The sequence below is a fragment of the Dreissena polymorpha genome, chromosome 11 (genome assembly GCF_020536995.1).
Source record: "Dreissena polymorpha isolate Duluth1 chromosome 11, UMN_Dpol_1.0, whole genome shotgun sequence".
In the NCBI taxonomy this organism is placed as follows: Eukaryota; Metazoa; Mollusca; class Bivalvia; order Myida; family Dreissenidae; genus Dreissena; species Dreissena polymorpha.
In genome coordinates this window covers 6,668,055-6,689,083 of record NC_068365.1, presented here as the reverse complement: position 1 = coordinate 6,689,083, position 21,029 = coordinate 6,668,055, and the positions used below count along the sequence as shown (strand labels likewise).

Below are 21,029 nucleotides of genomic sequence, written 5' to 3'. Positions count from 1 at the left end.
AAAGTCTTTTATTTTCATTTATATATTTTTGAACCAGGGACATGAGAATGTATATAGCGTCAATTGTTGAGCGCCCTTTTCTGAATCCGAATTGGGCGTCCGAAATTATATTAAAGTTACTACAAAAAGTTTCTAATCTATTGTTAACAACTGAGGTAAATAGCTTAGATAAACAACTTAGAAGAGTAATCCCTCTATAATTGTTCACATCAGATTTATCACCTTTTTTATGTAGAGGGATTATAATACCTTCCGTCCATTTCTCGGGGAAATGACCAGAGTTCAACACAGCATTAAACAAATCACATATATGCAACGCTAAAATATCAATACATTCAATCAAATATTCGTTTAAAATATAGTCACTTCCATATGCTTTGTTGCGTTTCAATCGTTTTACAGACAATTTAATCTCATCAACGGTAAATGGCTGATCTAGTTCGGGGAAACGTGAATTTGGCAAATTGAAATTATGAGTACTACAAAAATGTTCAGCCTCATCATTAACACAATCAAACAAACCATGACTAATATCAGAGAAAAAATGTTGAAAGTCTTCCAAAGGGATATTGTGATTTTTAGTTTGATTATTTGATTTAAAGTATTTCCAAAATTCTTTTGGTCTACGATTTTTTAAACGTTCTATCTCATTGGCCTTATTTCTCAAATAGCATTTTTTCTTTCTATTGATAATTTGTTTGTACTCCTTTTTACATTGCAACAATTGAAGTCTATTGTCTTCCGACTTATTACAGTTAAATTGTTTTAACAGGGAAACATAGTGACCGTGTGCAATTTTACATTCCACATCGAACCAATCAGCATGCCTTACAGCGCTACACTGTTCAAATTTTGATGTATTGGTTATTACATAATCTTTGCAAAATAAAGGATCAGCAACATTACGTATAACATCAGTGAATTTATTTAACGCACTATTTATAGAGTCACAGCTTGTACAATCTAAATCCTCTACAATTGTGTTAAACATAGGTAAGTTGCTAATAATACCCGATCTAAATTGGTTACGCAATGAATCGTTCCATTTAAACTTCGTTTCAGTGTATGACAATTGTTCAACCGTTTTATTGTTACAATACAATGTAAACGATAACGGTGTGTGGTCACTGAATTCATTAAAAAAGTGTACTACAAATTCTTTAATAAGTGCGAAATTTCGTTCATGGCAAACCAAATAATCAATTGTAGATAGACCGTTATGAGAAAAGTATGTAGACTGACTCGTATTACCTATTCTGCCATTGACAACACGATAATTAGAGGATTTACATAGATCAAGCAGTTTAATACCGTGATTATTGTGAGATCTATCAACAGAGGCCCTACCAGAGTACGTATCTGGGTCATAATCAATATCATCTATAAAACTATTTAGAACATCATGGATTACAAAATCAGGTTTGGACCCAATCCTACTATTAAAGTCACCACAAAGTAATACGCGTCCTTTATTTTCATATATAGAAATGTCATTTTCGAGTAATTCAAAAAAATCTACACTTATAACATTGTATGCAGGTGAATTTTCACACCAAACATAACATCCGCAAAGATAAATATCTTCATTCAAACCAAAAAAATGTTGGTCTAATTTTAACCAGATAATTGAATCATGGTGATTTTTTATAATCTCAATACCATCTTTTAAATATTCTTTAAAATATAAAGCTACCCCACCACTACATCTACGTGCGTTCTTGTTCTGGAATTTCCTATAAAAATTATGAGAGATATACCCATTTAAAGAAATGTTACTTGAAGAATTGGTCCAAGTTTCAAACAAAAAACAAATATCATACTTTAACAAAATATCAACAAATAAAGGATCGTCAATCTTGCATTGCGACAGACCATTTACATTCCACGACAGGATCGCGAGTTCTCCCCCATCGTGTCCCTATTCCTTGACCGGACGACCGTCAACGTAGAGGGTATCGTAGGCTATCCAGGATCGTTTGCCTTGCCCCCTCGCCTCTTTCATTTTCGGGACCAGCCGTCTGCGCGTCGCTACCACTTCCGGTGGAAACTGCTCAAATACGTTGAAGTTTGAGCCGTTCAGTTCTTTCCACTGCCGCCGAACAGCCTCGCGGTCCTTGAAGAAGGCGAACTTTGCCACAATTGATCGGGTCTTCCCTGGTGTTGGTTGGCCTGGAGAACGGTGCACCCTTTCAAACTGCATGCGGTCGGCAGCATCCTTCGCGATCTTCAGGGCTTCGTGTATGTGCTTCCGGAGCGTACTTTCCGTCACTTCCGGTGTTTCGCCGGCAACTTCCGGAACACCAGTAAAAATAAGGTTATTTCTCATTGATTGAGATTTTAAATATGTCATGTCGTCTCGGAAGTTGTCGCGCTCCTTCTCCAGGTGCTCCACTCGACTCGTGACATCGGCAACAGCGATGCCCGCGCCCTCTGATGCGTGTTCCAGGCGTTCGACTCGTTGTTCGACCCCTTTAATACGAGTCTCAAGGGCTAGGCACATGCACTTTATGTCCTTTTCGAAAGTGGTAAAGCGTTCCTCGAGTCTAGTGATACACGATAGCTTTTTTTCCACATTATCTAGCCGACAATTAATAGCATTTAAACAATTCATGATATCTCTAGATGTAGGCTCACCTTCAGACGCCATATTGTCCACTAGATTCACAAGCTCGCTCACAAAAACACTGCTATTAACATCCTCAGGATTATAAAGCACAGCACTAGCTTGGCTAAGAACATCACTTAGTGAAGTATCCCCTGACGGGCCTCTTTGCTTTGTTTGTTTGATATTTTGTTTGTTTATGTCACTATCACTACTACTTCGGTTTTTTCTTTTACTTTTTCCCATTAGTAACACTTAAAGAAACATTTTAAACACTATAGAGCGTTATAATATTCCATTTATGGCGTTGTTATTCCAAGTTTTTATTAATTTCCACCACCTTGAAAAAAACACGACCGCTTCGCGCCAAGTCACGTGACAAACCAGAGTGTAACCAAAGCTATCAGAGTGTAGCAACTTTTAAAATGTAATTCAATTGATAAAGAAACATTAAATGGAAATGAAGTTGTTGGTTGCGATAGATTGTTGTTGTTTATTCAATCGTGAACGAATAAAACGCATATAAATTTATTGTTGCAGTTGGGAATATAAATCGATAATCTTCCACAACAAGATAATATTTTCAATATTTATTTATAAGTAAAACAGTTGATAATTTTGGCATGGTCGATAAACTCCTAATATGTTATTGAATTATATGACATATGATGATGCTAACTGTTTTAATGTTCAGTGTTGTCAAGTGACTTATTTCGATTGAAAAGAAAAGACGCCATTACAACTTGTATATGTATTGCTATATCATGTTTTAAGAATTACGTGATAATCTTAAGGAAATCACGATGGCGACGTCCATGCAGAGAAAGGTACTTTTTGTGGTTGTATACTGTTTTACTGTTATTAATTTTTTAAATGCCGCCCACTGTCCAGCAATATCAGAGCTATAGTGGTAAGCGTTTATTTCGTATTACTATTCGCTTCAATCAAATCTTCACCCGCTACGAAATTTCTTTGCGGGACAAATCGTAAAGAGAAAAGTCGAGATATAAAACGAATATTAATACGAAATAACTATAAATCGCGAGGTCTCTTTTGTAAATGCGACTTATTTCAATGCAAACATTTGTTTTTTTGTTTCACGACACACCCAACTGATGTCAAAAGTTACCTTCGTATTTCAACTTTCCGTTGACAGCGGTGCTCGTGTGCCTAAAATCTAGTTTCCGTGTCGGCTTCAAGCGCCCAGACACAAACAACATGTCACAATACTCCCTCTGGCCATAAAACACAATTATTAACGGTCTTGTGTAAGCAGTTGTGTGACCCGAGTAGCGCTGGATCTGGGATAATGTGAAGCAAATGCGCATAAGTTAGATATTCTCCGTTATAGAATTAGCTACAATGTAACTTAATGTGAAGATTTAGCTGATTGAATGTTTGTTAATTTCCACCGAAGCCAATATCAGACGATTGGCGAGTATGGCATGCGTTATGTTATGCTTTTCAGCGGAATATGGCAGTTTATTGGTGCAAGAAATACAACTCGAGAAATAATGTAAAATTGAAATTGACAAATATCATCTGTATATTAAAGATAACGACATGCTTATGCAATGCAAGTTTTTTATCTTTAATGTGTTTTATATTTAATACGTTGGTGTTTCTATTGTATATGCAATTGGTCACTTATCGGAAATAAACCTATTTTATTCTAACAAGACCGATATCTGTAAAAGGGACACGTTTTATGCACATACTAAACGCAACAAAATATATGTTCTCCTTTACGATGTCTTCTGTAAAAAGAATGTGCAATCGAAAAATATTTATAAGTATATGTCTCTTGAACTTTTTAAACAAATACGATATTAAATTTATATTTGTTTGGTTTCCCTTAATCGTTTATTAAGACGTTACATTTCTGTTGTTCTATTATTCATATTTACAATCGACTTCGATAATCGGGTTATAAAATGATAATGATAATGCATGTTTTATATGACAATGGTATATAAAATAACCGGTGATGCTATGTAGTAAATTTTATAAGCATGTTTTGTGAATACTCCGATCCAAGTGTGAGGTTCAGAGGTAAATGAAATCGGTTTTAATCCATAATTATTCTTTAAACTTTCTGTTCCAAGATGGGGATACAATTTTACTTGTTGTTATTGTATATTTTAATGTTGACCATAGTTGTTTGTACTATGTAAGACTGTGTTACAATCGGTTAATTTTAGGCGTTAGTTTGGCTATAAATTACATGCAGCATGTAACTGCCTGTGCGCTGCATTTCAGAGTTCTCCTCTGCCTCTGCAACTCTAGATATCATGTTTTGTATCTAAAACAAGATGCTGAAATAAGGTTTACACATTTTACAATATAATTGTGTATATTACAGAATCAAAGTGCAAAAGGTTACATCTTCAGATCTTATATCAATATCAGGCATCTAAGAATTATAATACTGATGCATTTCACGATAATATTTTTTGTAAATAAATCAAAAACATAAATTGTTGAACCAAACCCATTATAATTTTACGACTTTAGAAAAATATTACCATGAAATCACTACAAATCACTATAATCAATATTTAATTATAAATGTCATATATATTTTGATAACACAATTTAAATTCTCAAATGATTATGTTTACATAACATGATAAAATGTCTCAATTGGGAATAAATAATGTCTGAATTTATCTTGAAGACAATATGTCGTTTGCATGAGAAGATCTTGTTTCTGATTACGTATATGTTCATATGTTGCCCCATGGGACATGCATTAAGAGCTTATGTACGTTCGAGGTATTTTAGTTCGTGCTACGTGTAATAGACTCTACAAATACATCATTCAGTGTTGTTAATTGGTGAATGGCTTCTGTCCACTCAGACTGAACAAACCCTTCATTATACGGTATGTTTTTATCTCGATAATAAATCAGAATGCGTGTATGTGCTTCATATTGTCCAGTTTAAACATTCTTGCCTGATAAACATAGTATGCTAGCATGTAAGAACAATCAACAAATTATTGTAGAAATTTACGACGGGTGATCTTTATTTCCTATTTGTATCGGACTTTGATAACATTGTATTTGAAAAAGGTAATTTGGTGACATATTGCTAAAACGAACTGAACAAAAAAACAATTAAAACAGTTTGTACGATTAATGATGTGCATTGGTATTAGTATATAACACATTTTATTTTCGAAAAATAAACCTTAGAAATGAAACTTTCAACCCGCCATTTTTTTCTGTGATTGTAATACCATGTCACCTGCGGCCGGCGTTTTTACGGGGACCCATGACGCTGTGGGGTTGTCGCGAGACCGCATAAAGACGGCGCGACTACTTTCGACATATTAAAAGTAAACGCCAAGTCTCTGCGTCCATGCCGTGCCCTGGATAAAACGCCTTTTGATTGCCGTTGTGACGAAGCAGACGCAGAATAAAGTCAATGCAAAAGATAATGTAGCGCTACTGTCGTATGTGACGTGGAAAGAACGTTGTATGGACGCTGTCACATCGCCTATCATCGAGTGTGTCGATGACCATATATCTTGAGCAGCTCCAACTAAACTAGTATTACTGCAATGTCATTGTCAATAAATCGGACAACCACTGTTCCGATGGCGTATTTCTTTGAAATCCAATCAGTCCTGATTAACCCATACATACAAGTTTATTTTTATGCTATTTTCTTGTAAAATTATTAACCTGTTGAAACATGACGACTGTTGAAACACTATTTGATATTGAAAACACAGTCATGCATAAAGTATCCTCCAAAGTTAGGAACGCAATAATGGGTTGCGAATTGAAACGGAGTTAAACCTTAAGTGCCGTTAGACAAAGTATGGTTAGGTTGCGCCTACTGTCTACAGCTTTGATTAGCGAAGGGCTTTTAATAATAAAGGGCAAACGTCGTAATATGGTAAAACTTTATTTGTCTTACAAATGAATGAAACTTAAACAATCATCGCTTTCGATTAACCGTTTCAAGATAAAAACAGTTTGTTGAGAGAACATGATCATTTTAATTGTTGCATCCTTTTAATGGTGTTACACATTCGTTTAATATAATTTGTCATCCTTGTTCGTATGATACATATTAACAAAACTCCAAACAAATGTATCCCGAAGCGCAGTATTCCATTTAAATTTAGCAATTGTAAAATCACATTAAGAATGTTATTATGAATGCAATGAGAAGAAGGTAAACTAGCATTCGCGTTGCTATTCTTTTTTGTATAAAAATTCATATTAGCTAAAATAGGGAAATGGTCAGTTTCGTCCAATGGTTCACAGTCATTTAGTACATGAATGGTTGCAGCATATTTCTAGTAAAGTGTGCCTGAAAGAATTATAATTTGATAAATATTTGTTCTAGGCAGCTCAAAAACGCCTGTACCATAGTCTGCCTCTAAATTAAAAATAAAGTCAATGTTATCTTCTACCACCATTAGATAATCTTCAAGATATAGGAGGCAATCGGTGTACATGTTTTTAACAATATGAGCTCTTCGACGATACAGGTTATTCCGTTTGTATCATCCGTTTGTATGGGGGTTGCTATTATGTAGTGGATATGATACCCGTCTAGCGACCGAGAAGTCACGGGTTTGATTGTCATTATGTAGAAACTAGTACGTGACAGGATAGCCTATTGGTATCAGGTTTTAATTTTATCTCGATGACCAATTTACGAGTCCCACAGTGTCAAACAACATAAGTTTTGCTGTCAATACAAGCAATTGTTTCCAGCGGCACTTGGTCACCTGGGTTATACTATGACTGTGAGTTAAATATCACATTACATTATGTTCAGTATGTTTTATTTAGGTTTGAGTCCATGCGTATGTGAATAGATTTGACATATTTGCGTTTTTGGTTGAAAACAGATTTAAAAATAAACGACAACCAATTCTATATTTATCACGTGCATTTCAACAAACGGATGCTGATGCGGGAAACTTTAACCCATTTATGACTAGTGGACTCTCCCACCCTTCTAAATTGGATCTATTTATTTCCAAAATTAAGGATGTCTAGTATATATATTTCTAAATTTAGAATATTTCTTACAGAAATTCCTTTAAGCAAACAGCGCAGACCCTGATGAGACGCCGCATCATGCGGCGTCTCAACTGGGTCTACGATGTTTGCCAATGCCTTTTTTTCTAGACGCTAGGCATAAATGGGTTAAGGGTGGGGTGCGCTTCATTTGTCAATCAATCACATTAGTTATCACTGTTAAATTCATCCTCACTTTATCAATAGATTGTACAACAGATCATAGAGAATCGTGGTATTTGAAACAGCACTTGTTGCCACTTTACGTTCCACATAGTCCGAGGGCAACATATATTTCCGATCGTATTTATTGTTTTTAAGGGTGATTAGATAGGCTAACATTTTGACCACATCATCTAAACCACGAGAGTCACTTCGAAACATTATTTCTCGTCTTTGAATCATGTAAGATTGTTTCTTTACCAAAGATACTGATTCCGAAGCGTCATTTAATTCATGTGTTTGTCTATTTATCCGAACCCCAGTTTCCCATGGTCTGCGTTCCACTGGCCAGGCATTTTCGATTTCTGTATCGAGTGCAACATCTGGAATGCCCACGGAGCTCAGTACGCGCTGCAACTTAGGGGCGCCCATCTCCCTCGCCGAGACTATTACGTTATACGGAGGGTTGACGTTATAAGATGGGTTGCCCGGTGACAGTATCACATCTGGAGGTAACCTTTAAGTAAACATAAGTAATAACATGGGATTAATCTTGGTTCTTTCAAGGAAGCTATTCCGCTGTTTGTCTTACTTGTGTTGAGCAAATGTTTACATTTTGGTTTGTTGCTTCGTAAGTCGCATTTGACAAATGTGACGCGTAATGCGAAAATAGGTCCTTTGACATATACGAACAACGTAACACCCCGCCGTCTGGTCAGGAGAAACCATGTCCGCTTATGAGACCACAAAACCGTGCATGATTTTATAGCGGACAGCGCCGCTCCTAATCTGACTGCGGGGATTCATATGTGATAAGAATCATTTTCGCATGACGCGGTACATCTCAATGTATGCTTGTTATCAGAGTTAACAGCTGATTAGCTGGTATAAATGATATGTGTGTAGATTAATAAATGGATGTTAAAATGTGTGAGAACTTATACATATAAATGCATTCTAAATTTAAAAAAATATCAGAAGTACAAAAGACAATACGAATATTGTTAAAACATTATGAATAATGTGTTAGACGGTTAGACGTAAAACAACATCCTTAACGAATAGCAATATGACATATCGTTAAATAAAGCACAGAAAGTAATAAAAAAATGACCAAGAGAAGAACAGAACGTTTTTTTAATACGCGGTATGTTTAGACCAATATAATTTAACATCCTTCTGCAAAGCAAAATGTAACATAAAATGAACATTAGCATGTCAAAATTCCTCATGGCAAATATCGAATGTCGTATTTCATCCGCCCAAAAAATACGTCCTGTGCGTGTGGAAACCTTGGTTTGATAACGATAATGTTTATAAGTTTTCCCATCGGACGAGCTACAAAATATTGGTATGTTCGTTTATACAAGATCTTGAACTGACCAAATTGGAAGCATGATTCATGTTAAATTGGCATGATAGGTTTTCAGTCAGTCAAAATAAAAATGCCAACATGATGTATTCCTCAGAACTATTAATGATTTATTCTCATCAGTCTGACAGACTATACAATCACTGTAGCAGCATATAATATGTTAACCAATTTATGCCTTGTGGACTCTCCCATCCTGCTAAATTGGATCAATTTATATCCAAAATTAGGGATGTCTAGTATAATTATTTCTATATTTAGAATATTTCTTACATAAATTCCTATAAGCAAACAGTGCAGACCCTGATGAGACGCCGCATCATGCGGCGTCTTATCTGGGTCTACGATGTTTGCCAAGGCCTTTTTTCTAGACGCTAGGGATAAATGGATAAAGTTACACTCAATATATGTGCATGGAATACGTGTGTAACCGAAGACCGTCAGACGACGCGTAAAACTAAAATGCATTCTTAATTGTGTCGTTCTACAGTTTACGCCTAGTGTCTGGCTTGTTCATCATAATTGTCATGGTAATAAGTATTATATATTCTCATTAAAACAATGTTAAGCTTAAAAAGTCATGCAATAATGACATAAACGAAACTTAATTGGAATTCCTCAATTCACAGATATGGCTATAAAATTTCAAAAAATGTCATCTAGTTATCTAAGAAGGAAATTAATACTTGCAGCATTTGAATATTTTTATTATAACATATTTAATTGTTAAATAAATCAGTTTAATGACCACCACAGTTCGTGTTGGTGTGCTTAAAGAAATTTAATGTGTATGAAAATGTCATGCTGTATCTTTCTTTTACATACTTAGTTAAAGAGAAAATATTATTGATATACGTACAGGATTTATGATTATTATACGCTGATGGTCGGCACGACCACGAGGATGATGATGATGAGGAGGAGGAGAAAGATGAGGATGAGGAGGAGGGGGTGAATGAAGATGATGATGATGATGATGATGATGATGATGATGATGATGATGATGATGATGATGATGATGATGATGATGATGATGATGATGATGATGATGATGATGATGATGATGATGATGATGATGATGATGATGATGATGATGATGATGATGATGATGATGATGATGATGATGATGATGATGATGATGATGATGATGATGATGATGATGATGATGATGATGATGATGATGATGATGATGATGATGATGATGTGATGATGATGATGATGATGATGATGATGATGATGATGATGATGATGATGATGATGATGATGTCGATGTCGATGATGATGTCGAAAATGCCGATTTCAACTAGAATTACCAACACGTTGAAGATGACGCATTTTTTGAGCTAAACAATATTTTTAGGACAACGTAAACGTATTTTTTATTTGCTCTTTCCTAATAAAATGTCAAGGCGCTGCCATTACGATTCACTATCGATAAGTAATGAGAAAAGTCCATTTGATTTAGCTTGATAGTTGATACAGACTGCAGTTTCTGCAACAGTCCAGTCAGATTGAGAGCATCAAAAAGGTAATATCTATTTCAAAAGTGTATACTATTTATTATATCGAGATAGAGTTCATTGAAAAGCTAAATAATTCTATGACAGTCACTAACAAAATAAGGGCTATTGTCAACTGAACAAATACGTTGAATCGTTTCATAAAGTATCTTAGTGCATTTCGTAATTTTATGCGCAATGTTAATTTAAGTTCACAGCTGAAAAAGCTGAACTATTTTGTCAAGATAGTAGTTGAGTTATTTAAATGTTATTCCATTATGAAACCGACTTTAACAGCTGTAGTATACGAAGACTGTCCCAATAGCGGATCCCCCTTTTCGCAGTTATTTCCATAAGAAAAATCGTCTAGACGCCACGTGTGACTGCAATTTAACCGCCCACGACAAGCCTTCGTAAATCATTTTATTTCATAAACTTACACAAACAAACAATAAAGCAAGACTTACGAGCACATTACAAGCAAATTCGTTGAATTGATATCTCCCGTCAAAATAATTGTGTTATGGATGGGTGCAAATTACTTGATATCTGGTACAATCCAAAAAACATATTCAAGTGTAGGGTAATTGTTTGTATGCATTACAATTCTCCTCTTAGATATATTTACACCCTTGCACTTTCATATTGAAATCTTGTAGCGTAAATAATATATAGACCTTATAAGTTACACAATACGGAAACAACAAAGGGGACATTAACCTTATTTAAGAAGGTGTATGTATGGTTATGGTTCTTGTGCACGGAACTTTTCCTTATTGATAACAATACACCCAATAAGTTTCATGTTGAAGACTAGGATGGGATCTGAGATATAGACGTGAATATATATATATATATATATATATATATATATATATATATATATATATATATATATATATATATATACAACAGAAGTTTCATGTTGATATCTTACATAATTTCTGAATTTCTGAGATATAACCATGAAACAGTTTGTGACTGACGGACGGACTGACGGAATCAAAGACTGACAGACGGTTGGACAACGCCGATTCTATATCCCTCCGTCTTTGGCGGTGTATAAAACAAACAACTAAAACGTTCTGAATAGTTAGTTGTGAATACGTTAACCGCCTTCTTTCGCCAGCTTTGAAAAAAACAACATTTCAGGCTTAATTGATTGAACTTAAATCATACCAAATAATTCTAGTCTGAAGTGCGATAAGATTCCATGAATGTATTAAGTATTAAGTAATTAACAGGTCAAACTAACAAACATTTAAGCTAAAATGACCATGGTTCAGTCCAAAATAAATGTCATTAATCTTCGGAATATTGAAGAGATAATTTGTTATTCTGTTTGGGTTATTCTTTGTCATATAGTTTACAAATTAGTTATTTTGAAAACTTAAACATCTCCATAAGTTATCACAACTCACTACCTAGGTATTGCTCTGAGATATCACCATTGTACCGAAGAATTCCACTAGAAGTAATTTACCATGCAATTTATGAATGAATGAATGAATGAATGAATGAACGAACGAATGAAAGAATTAATTAATTAATAAATGAATGAATGAATGAATAAACAATTAAATAAATATGATTTTTTGCATACTTCCTCCTGTTGCTGCGTATTCCAATATGTTCTTTAGTTGTTGAGATATGTAAGTACAACGTTTAAATCTTCATAATTGGACACACACAAGTAAACATAAGTGCAAGCGAAGTAACTGTAAACATTGCTTTCTAATAGTTAAGCAGCAGTTTTGACTCTTTGAAACGATCGTTTGAATTTACGATTACGCCAATTTTCAAGGCAGTTCTTTTATTTACGATTTCGCGAGCCTTATATCATTTTAAAGATGAATACAGTATGTTTAAACAACACAATCTGACATGCTGGTTCCATACCATGCAAATCGCATGAATGCAGCATACTCATAAAATAGGGTTTGAAAGAGAAATTCCGACAAACGCCCACTGCTTCATTTAATGCACAAAATCGTTTATTTTAAACTTATGTTACAACTGAAGAAATTGTGCGCTAATTTCGATGACGGAAAACAATTATGTATGATTAAAAATGTATTACAAAGTTAGACATGATAAATACTGTGGAGTTCGTTTATAGTACTTTAATTATATGGTTAGGGCGTGTTAAAGTTCTATTAAACATTGTAGCACACACATTCGTTGAATGCCCCCCCCCCCCAATCCCCGCAAAATAAATGTTGTTTATGAATGGATGCAAATGATACGAAACTATTTGAAAACAATAAGTAGGTGTAGGGTTATTGTGTGTATGAAATTCAATTCTCCTAATTGATATATTTACACCCATAAAGTTTCATGTTGAAATCGTGTAGCGTATAGAGTTATAGCCCTGAAAAGTTGCATCGTTCATAAACAACAAAGTTTAATTGCTCTTATTTAAGAAAGTGCTGGGTTGTGATTTGTGTATGTTGCACTTCTTCCCATTGATTTCTACACACCCATAAAGTTTGATGTTGAAAGCTTGCATCGTATCTGGATATAGCCCTGACAAGTTATATCATACAAAACAACAAAAGGCAATTACTCTTATTTGAGAAAGTGAAGGGTTATGGTTCTGAAGCATGGCACTTCTCCTTGTGGTTCTTGTATATGGCACTTCTTCCCATTGATTTATACACACCCATGAAGTTTCATGCTGAAATCTTGTATGGTAACTAAGGTATAGTTCGCACAACTTACATCACACTAAAAGCAAAGGGCAATAACTCTTATTTAAGAAAGTATAAGGTCAGGGTTTTTTTGTGTGCATGGACATTTGCCTAATTGATATCTATACTACCATGTAGATTCATATTGATATCTTATATAGTTTCTGAGATATACCACTGACAAGTTTTGTGACTGACGGCTGGACTGAGGAATGGGTGGACTGACGCACATACGGAGAATGCAAGTTTTATATCCTTCAGCCTTTAGCGGGTGTAACAAAACTACACCTCATTCAGACTTGTTTAACCCATTTATGCCTAGTGGACTCTCCGTCCTTCTAAATTGGATCATTTTATTTCCAAAATTAGGGATGTCTACTATATTTAATTCTATATTTATGATATTTCTTATAGAAATTCCTTTAAGCAAACAGCGTAGACCGCCTCATGCGGCGTCTCATATGGGTCTCCGCTGTTGGCCGAGGCCTTTTTCAATACGCTAGGCATAAATGGGTTAATGTCATTGACATCGATGGTGTGTAAAACACGAAATAGTTAAAAAAAAAACATATTTTGAAGTGCTGTTAGAAGAAAAATATTATTTCCTTTTTTTAATTTTTGTTTACAAAAACGGGTTTACCCATTGACATTCTTGACATTAGATTATGACGCAATAGTACCATAATACTTCTAAATCAAATAAACAAACATACAACGAAAACAAGTATACTTATGATTTCTTCTTGCATACCCTTCAACGCCTGTATTGAACGGCTTTTCTTTTCCTTTGTATCGATAGCAACATCGCGGCTCTCCGATCTTCAAGACATATAGGGAATACCTTTTGATAAAAATAGTGCACGGTTGGATGGAACAAAGTAAACAGTTGGCTAGACAATAGACACTGTTACTGTTTGGACACATTTGCATAGACGTAAATATACTTCATTATCTGATACGACTTGACATTTCATATCATATTTTATGAAAACGAGTTCAGACATTGTGACAGCACGAGAACATGGTCTGCGATAAATGTAATGAAATGTGTAATATATGACAAACAGCCATATGATTAGTTGTATATCGCATGGTTTTATGACAAAAATACCTTATTTACGAAGATATTCTGCTATACCATTATTGTTGGTTATTTCAACAAATAACAAAATGTTACTGTTAAAGGTGAAGAGCCATAACACTTTAAAAAAAAAACGTCAATAAGAAAATGTTTTGATGTAAAGTATGTGTAATTAATTTGAAGTTTAATTTTTATAACTTTTGATTAAATTAAAGAAAGAATCTGTCCAGTCTTTTTTGCCACGATTATTTCATTGTGTAAAATATTGTTTCAAAATGTAAATTTTACTTCAATTTTTGCATCATGCAGAGTGATCACAAGGACAAAACATTCAAGTTTCTCATTTCGGTTTTAAGAGTAAATATTTAATGTTTAAAATTATGTTGACGTTATGAGTTTTTTAAAAGGACACATCCCAAATTGCCTTTCAAACTCACGTGCATATATTTCTGAAAGCAAGATGATCACCCAAGGCCTTCGCCACTTCCGGGGGAACGCAGCGGCAGTCAATAAAGTTCTTCATACATCCCTTGTCGCGCGTGCATCGAGTCATACCGCATCGGGACGCAAACGTCGATAGAGCGAGTGTGGCACACGACAGTATAAGGGAGGCAACTAGTGTCGTGTCAGCGGCAAACATGGTCACGAGTTGTCTTTCTGTAATAAATTTCAATCTTAACAATCTATTTAATGCAAATACGAAACTTTTTAATTACACTTTCACATATATAAATGCATGTCGTATGTAACATTTGGGTCACTTAAGACTTGACAGTTGTCAAAATGCATTCGTTTGAGTACAGGAATGAGAAAAAAATGAATGTCCCATAAGGCATTGTGATGAACGTTAAAAGTTGGCGTTGAAAGTCGCTACCAACATGTTGTGAAGATTTGGCGGTTACAAGTTATTCGGCTTTGGACGGTGGATTCGCGAATACAAGTTTAATAAGTGTTGACTTTGCGTACACATATTGATATATTCTAGTTGGGCAGTAATTAAAGCGGAAGCTTGTTTTTATAAACCAACAAGAAATATCTTAAGAAATGCGGCTTTATTCGGAGCATCTTAAAATAAAGGTTAAAAATTTATAATAATAGAAAATTAATTTGAAAACGAATGAGTGTAAGAGGCAGGATATCATACTTGTGCATGTACATTTCACTTTAACAAATATCATAATTTTGCGCACATCACACAAAAACAGGTTGTTGTATAGATGCGCCAGTGATATTTAAATTAGTATATATTGAATATTAGTGACTGTGGTGGGCTGATTAGTACAAGTTGCATACAATCAACGTTTGCCGTACAATAAAATGAAACACTGAAGTCATGTAATATCTATTACGATACAAAAATAATAATTTTATTTATAACTATTTATAACAGCAAGTTTCATTTTAAAATAAGGTACATTTACTCAAAAGAAAAAAACCAACATATTTTAAAATACATCGTAAGATGAATACAATTAAAAAAGTATGATCAGCTTCTCTTAAAATAGAATATGCCTTTTCCAATGCCGCTCGGAACGTTACTGATATGTATAATGCATAACACATGAAAGTAGTCAGTCTGACCAGCCGTTGAATTCTGACACGGACTTCACACAGTCAAAGTGAAAATACATTTAAACCTTATTTTCTGCTGGTTTCATCAGATTTTTACAGCTAAGACTATAAAACATGTGTTCATCCTCAGTGTGCCTTTATTTTTAAAGCTGAAATTTAGGCGATTATTTTGTGAAAAACTCAGTGAACAGCAAAACGAGCTGTGTCAGGGAAGTACTCGACTTTTAACCTCGATCTTGACCTTTGGCTTATATACACTTGGGGACTTTTCTAAAGCATTACTTTTCAAACTTGAATATATCAATTATGAGTAAATATATTGATTTAAAATTTTAAATACAATCATTTAGCTACATTCTATGCAAGCTCACGATAAAATCATTCATCCTTGACGATTGGACGCTTTAGCACATGGGGTAGGTGTGGTTCCATAGTTTTACACGTGGAAATGTTGAAACGTGATTTAATTCTAGTTTTATTTCAATTCAATTATTTTAAGTTGGTTCTTACACAAGGAAAACATACAGTAAATTTACAAAACAATAAAGCTTGTATGAATATTCAGGAGCGCAATCGCGCCCTTTGCATTTTGCAGGCTACCTTTCCCACTTGCTAAAGCGTCCGATCGTCACGGATGAATGATTTGATCGTTAACTTGCAAATATTTTAGTCAAATGATCACATGTGCAATTTTAAATAAAAATATTTACTCATTACTGGTATATGTAAGTTTTAAAAGTGTTGCGTTAGAAAAATCACCAAGTGTAGTTAAAGTGATTAAGAAAAACAATATGGCTCGTATGAATATTCAGGAGCGAAACGGCTCAATCGGCATGTTGCAAGCCTGTCAGTTATTAAGACGCGTAAGTTTATGCGTTTTACTTTTTCACATTGTTATTATTTAACGTTGTACGAGTTTGCGAATGTGACTTTTGAAATGACGTTTTTAATTTGTAATTTTAATATTTTGTTGTTTTTCAATTTCAATTAAATTTTCAGGAATTATCAGATATGTGTTGAATTATTCTTGGTCCAAATTTCAACACAAGCCGTTCAAAAATAAGGGAGCTATATTGATATAATTAAGTGATGCGTTAGAAAAGTCTCCAAGTGTACAATAGTAATAAACAACATACACCACACAGTTATTGTGACAGATACACGAGCGAAGCAGCGGGCTCAATAAAAAAAATATATATGAGACATTGAAACAGTATATATAAACATAGTTATTAAATACATCTAGTTTCTATCTTGCGATGTTGAACAGCGAGGGGGTTTCATCATAAATTGATTATAAAGTAGAAAGTTGAATTCATGTAATGTGTTTGGTTATTATTCTAGCGCGTGAGCACTCATAAACTTAAAAACACGTGTTCGATATCAAGGTAAGTGCATTTTACAATAGATGAAAGCGAGTGAAAAGTAAGGTAAGAAAGAACACAAGAAAAGGAATCTTTAATAAACCGGAAGTGTGTTGTTCCCGGCGGCATTGATTCGGGTATAATCATACTCCATTTGAAAGTATACATTAAAGTGTATTTACCTTTGCAACATACTACAGTAGTATTTTGTATAAGCGAAAAAAACGACTTTGTAAAGCGTGTTTAGCGTAAATTTATTGTAAGAAATAAGAATCGACCGGACAAGTGCTTGGCACAAAAATCTACTGCGCTGGTGCTAATTGCCAAGAATAAAACGAATTCCATGAACGCAGGAAGAAAATATGAATAACTCTGTAGTTTTATTTTATGATGTCCCGAATCGCCAAGCTATGTATGGACACACATCAAGCCCAAGGGTATCTGTACTAGAGAATGGAAATACAAAGGCATCGTGGTAATTTGTCTTGAGTTTTATTTCTATGCTACATGAATGGTATTTGTCAATAACAATGCGATGGTATTTTGAAATATACTCGGCCGAAATGAAACCAAATATATCAGCTTATATGATAAAGTGTGCAGTCTAATAAGTCTATCGCATATTTTTCAACTACAGCAAGTCCTGTTGCCAAAGACGATGAAGAAGATTACAAATGCAATGTTTCAGTTAAAAAATGTAGCAATCATGTGGAATACCGAAACAAAGGCGTAAGTAAACAATGCACTGATCCTTCTGAAATATTGTTTAAACTTTTGTGCAACGGCTTTTTTAATCCGATCGATCTGTCAATCGCTACGTCGTCATATAGCGTGAAAGTAAGCGTGAAAGCATCGCGAATCTGCCAATGCATGTATATGTTGATGTATTCTTAGGCTACATTAGAAGCTTATCGTATTGTTGCGCGGTCATTATAGTGGGTGAATTTATCATTAAGCCGTTAAAGAGGGTAGCTATATCGTTACGCTTGCATAACGATTGATAGATGCACAGCGTCTTCATCGATGATGATAGTGTCGGCATGATATCGAAAAACTGATTGAAAGTTTTAATACGACGTCACAGTGGATGATAGTAAATCAACGCCGTAAGAGTAGGTGCTCATGCTACGTCGCCATAGAAGGTGTGTCGTCAAAATAGATAGTATAGGTCGTGTTATGACAAAACTGAGCACAATGCACGTGCGTAAATTGTCGTCCCAATTTCGCAGTCCGCACCTGCTAATCAGGGACGACACTTTTCGCCTAAATTGGATTTTTGCCAAGAAGAGACTTCATTTAAACGAAAAATGTCATAAAAGCGGAAAGTTTCGTCCCTGATTAGCCTGAGCGGACTGCACATGCTAATCTGAGATTACACTTTACGCACATGTTTTATGTCCTGTTTTATCAGAACACGACTCGTATTATTGCCATTATCATATAGGGTGATAGTATCGCTGCGGAGTGATAGTGGATGAGGGTATGGGTGTTTCGTTAATGTACGATGTCTGCCAATAAATAATATGCCAGAAACGGACGAGTTTATTTGCTAGTTCTTTGTTACTTCGCGTTGATTGTTAAAGCCAAAGCACGTTGATTATTCACTCAGCCGGGCGAATCGGACTCGTCAATGTATATTTGTGTTGGCTGTTTGCAGTTAAATGATGTTCAAGATATGTGAAAAACGACAATTACGCATTGAGCACTAACTGTGCGTGTATATCTTAAGGCTGGGTCCAGTCATTCATCTTCTCGGGGATTGAGTTAGTTGGGGATATGGGGAAGTGCGTAACTCTTAATACTGAAAGACTTACTGACCGACCGAAAGACCCACCAACCAACCGAAAGACCGATCGACCGAAAGGTCGTTAAACCGTAAGACCGATATTCCGAAAGACCGACTGATAATAACACAACGGAGCGGAACCAGTAATATATAATTATTTAAGGAGCCCGTGTCTTTTACAATTCTTACTTTCTTATTTAAACCTGATTTATATGGCTTTCGTTCGTACTAATGGCTTAGTCGAATATGTAATTTCGAGATATCTTTAACTAACGACAGCGAATGACAAATCACTTCATACACAAGTGATCATAAACATTCGGATGTCTTAAAACAGACTTGTTAAGAAACTTTCATGAACACGTTTACTGCAGTAATCGTGCGATAATTTGACATTTTGGCTATTTCATCGGTTTCTACATCGAAGTAAAACAGCAAAAGTTCTTTCGATCTATGTACAATGATACGTTATATATTTTTGAGACAATAATACAATGACAGGTATAGAAATGTCTAATATAATTAGCCATTTCGCGTAACATAAGTGTCTGGAAATAGCAAATCCACGAATATATACACATATATACTTTAGAAAGAGTTGAATTACAAACTTAAGTATGCCTTATATGACCATATACGCCTCAAACTTCATTTAAGTCTAACAAATATTAGGCAGTACTCCTTTATGATACTGAATAAGGAAACAGTATTATATACACGTTGTCATTGCTTGAATAAAGAATTAAATATATTAATATGCTTGTTCTCCACTTATCTTGAATGAAGAACTATTGGTTTTTGTAGGAAGCTAAAAAAACATGTGCGTGTATTATGAAAAGTATTAAACTACTTTCGTATTTCCAGCACGTAGATCATTCATATTTCGTCTGCCAAAATTTAGCTCTCCATGTTATTATAAGCAGTTTAGTAATGCAATCTTCTTGCAGCAGATTAAGTTTCGACTCAGTTATGTAAAATGTAAGCATCATCACCAATTATAAGAGAGGGGTGGTCGAGATGGGGAGGGACGGGAGACGAGATTTGTCATTCCAATATGAACCAAAAATGTCTATCTTTGCCAGCCAGACACTACAAGACATGCAAAAGGCGCTTACCGGACAGCCGTTAAAATAGTGCAGTTACGTCTGCTGCTAACCGGACAGCGGTTAAAATATTGCAGCTATGTCTGCTGCTAACCGGACAGCCGTTGAAATAGTGCAGTTATATCTGCTGCTAACATGACAGCCGTAGAAATAGTGCAGTTAGGCCTGCTGCTAACCGGACAGCCGTTGAAATAGTGCAGTTTGGTCTGCTGCTAGCATGACAGCTGTTGAAATAGTGCAGTAATGTCTGCTGCTATTATGACAGCCGTTGAAATAGTGCAGTTAGATCTGCTGCTAACCGGACAGCCGTTGAAATAGTGCAGTTAGGTCTGCTGCTTACCGGACAGCCGTTGAAATAGTGCAGTTATGTCTGCTGCTAACATGACAGCCGTTGAAATAGTGCAGTTAGGTCTGCTGCTTACCGGACAGCCGTTGAAATAGTGCAGTTAGGTCTGCTGCTTACCGGACAGCCGTTAAAACAGTGCTGTTACGTCTGCTGCTAACCGGACAGCCGTTGAAATAGTGTAGTTAGGTCTGCTGCTAACCGCAACCGGACAGCCGTTGAAATAGTGCAGTTAGGTCTGCTGCTTACCGGACAGACGTTAAAATAGTGCAGTTACGTCTGCTGCTAACCTGACAGCCGTTTAATTAGTGCAGTTATGTCTGCTGCTAACCGGACAGCCGTTGAAATAGTGCAGTTAGGTCTGCTGCTAATCGGACAGCCGTTGAATAGTGCAGTAATGTCTCCGGCTC

General features: G+C 35.3%; 1 protein-coding gene across 3 annotated transcripts in view; it reads right to left on the bottom strand.

The window, feature by feature from the left end:
* Positions 1-7,750: 7,750 nt before the first annotated feature.
* The window catches only part of LOC127851737 (uncharacterized), a 35,141-nt gene continuing 21,862 nt past the window's right edge, over positions 7,751-21,029 (bottom strand). For 2 of the 3 annotated variants that reach the window (XM_052385599.1, XM_052385600.1), the window contains exons 2-4: positions 14,889-15,108; positions 14,122-14,211; positions 7,751-8,326 (exon numbers count right to left, since the gene is read on the bottom strand). In XM_052385599.1, coding sequence (XP_052241559.1) covers positions 7,840-8,326; positions 14,122-14,211; positions 14,889-15,091 — 780 coding nt within the window. In that variant the 5' untranslated portion in view covers positions 15,092-15,108 and the 3' untranslated portion in view covers positions 7,751-7,839. The remainder of the gene's footprint in view (positions 8,327-14,121; positions 14,212-14,888; positions 15,109-21,029) is intronic. The other variant, XM_052385601.1, reaches the window with a different exon arrangement.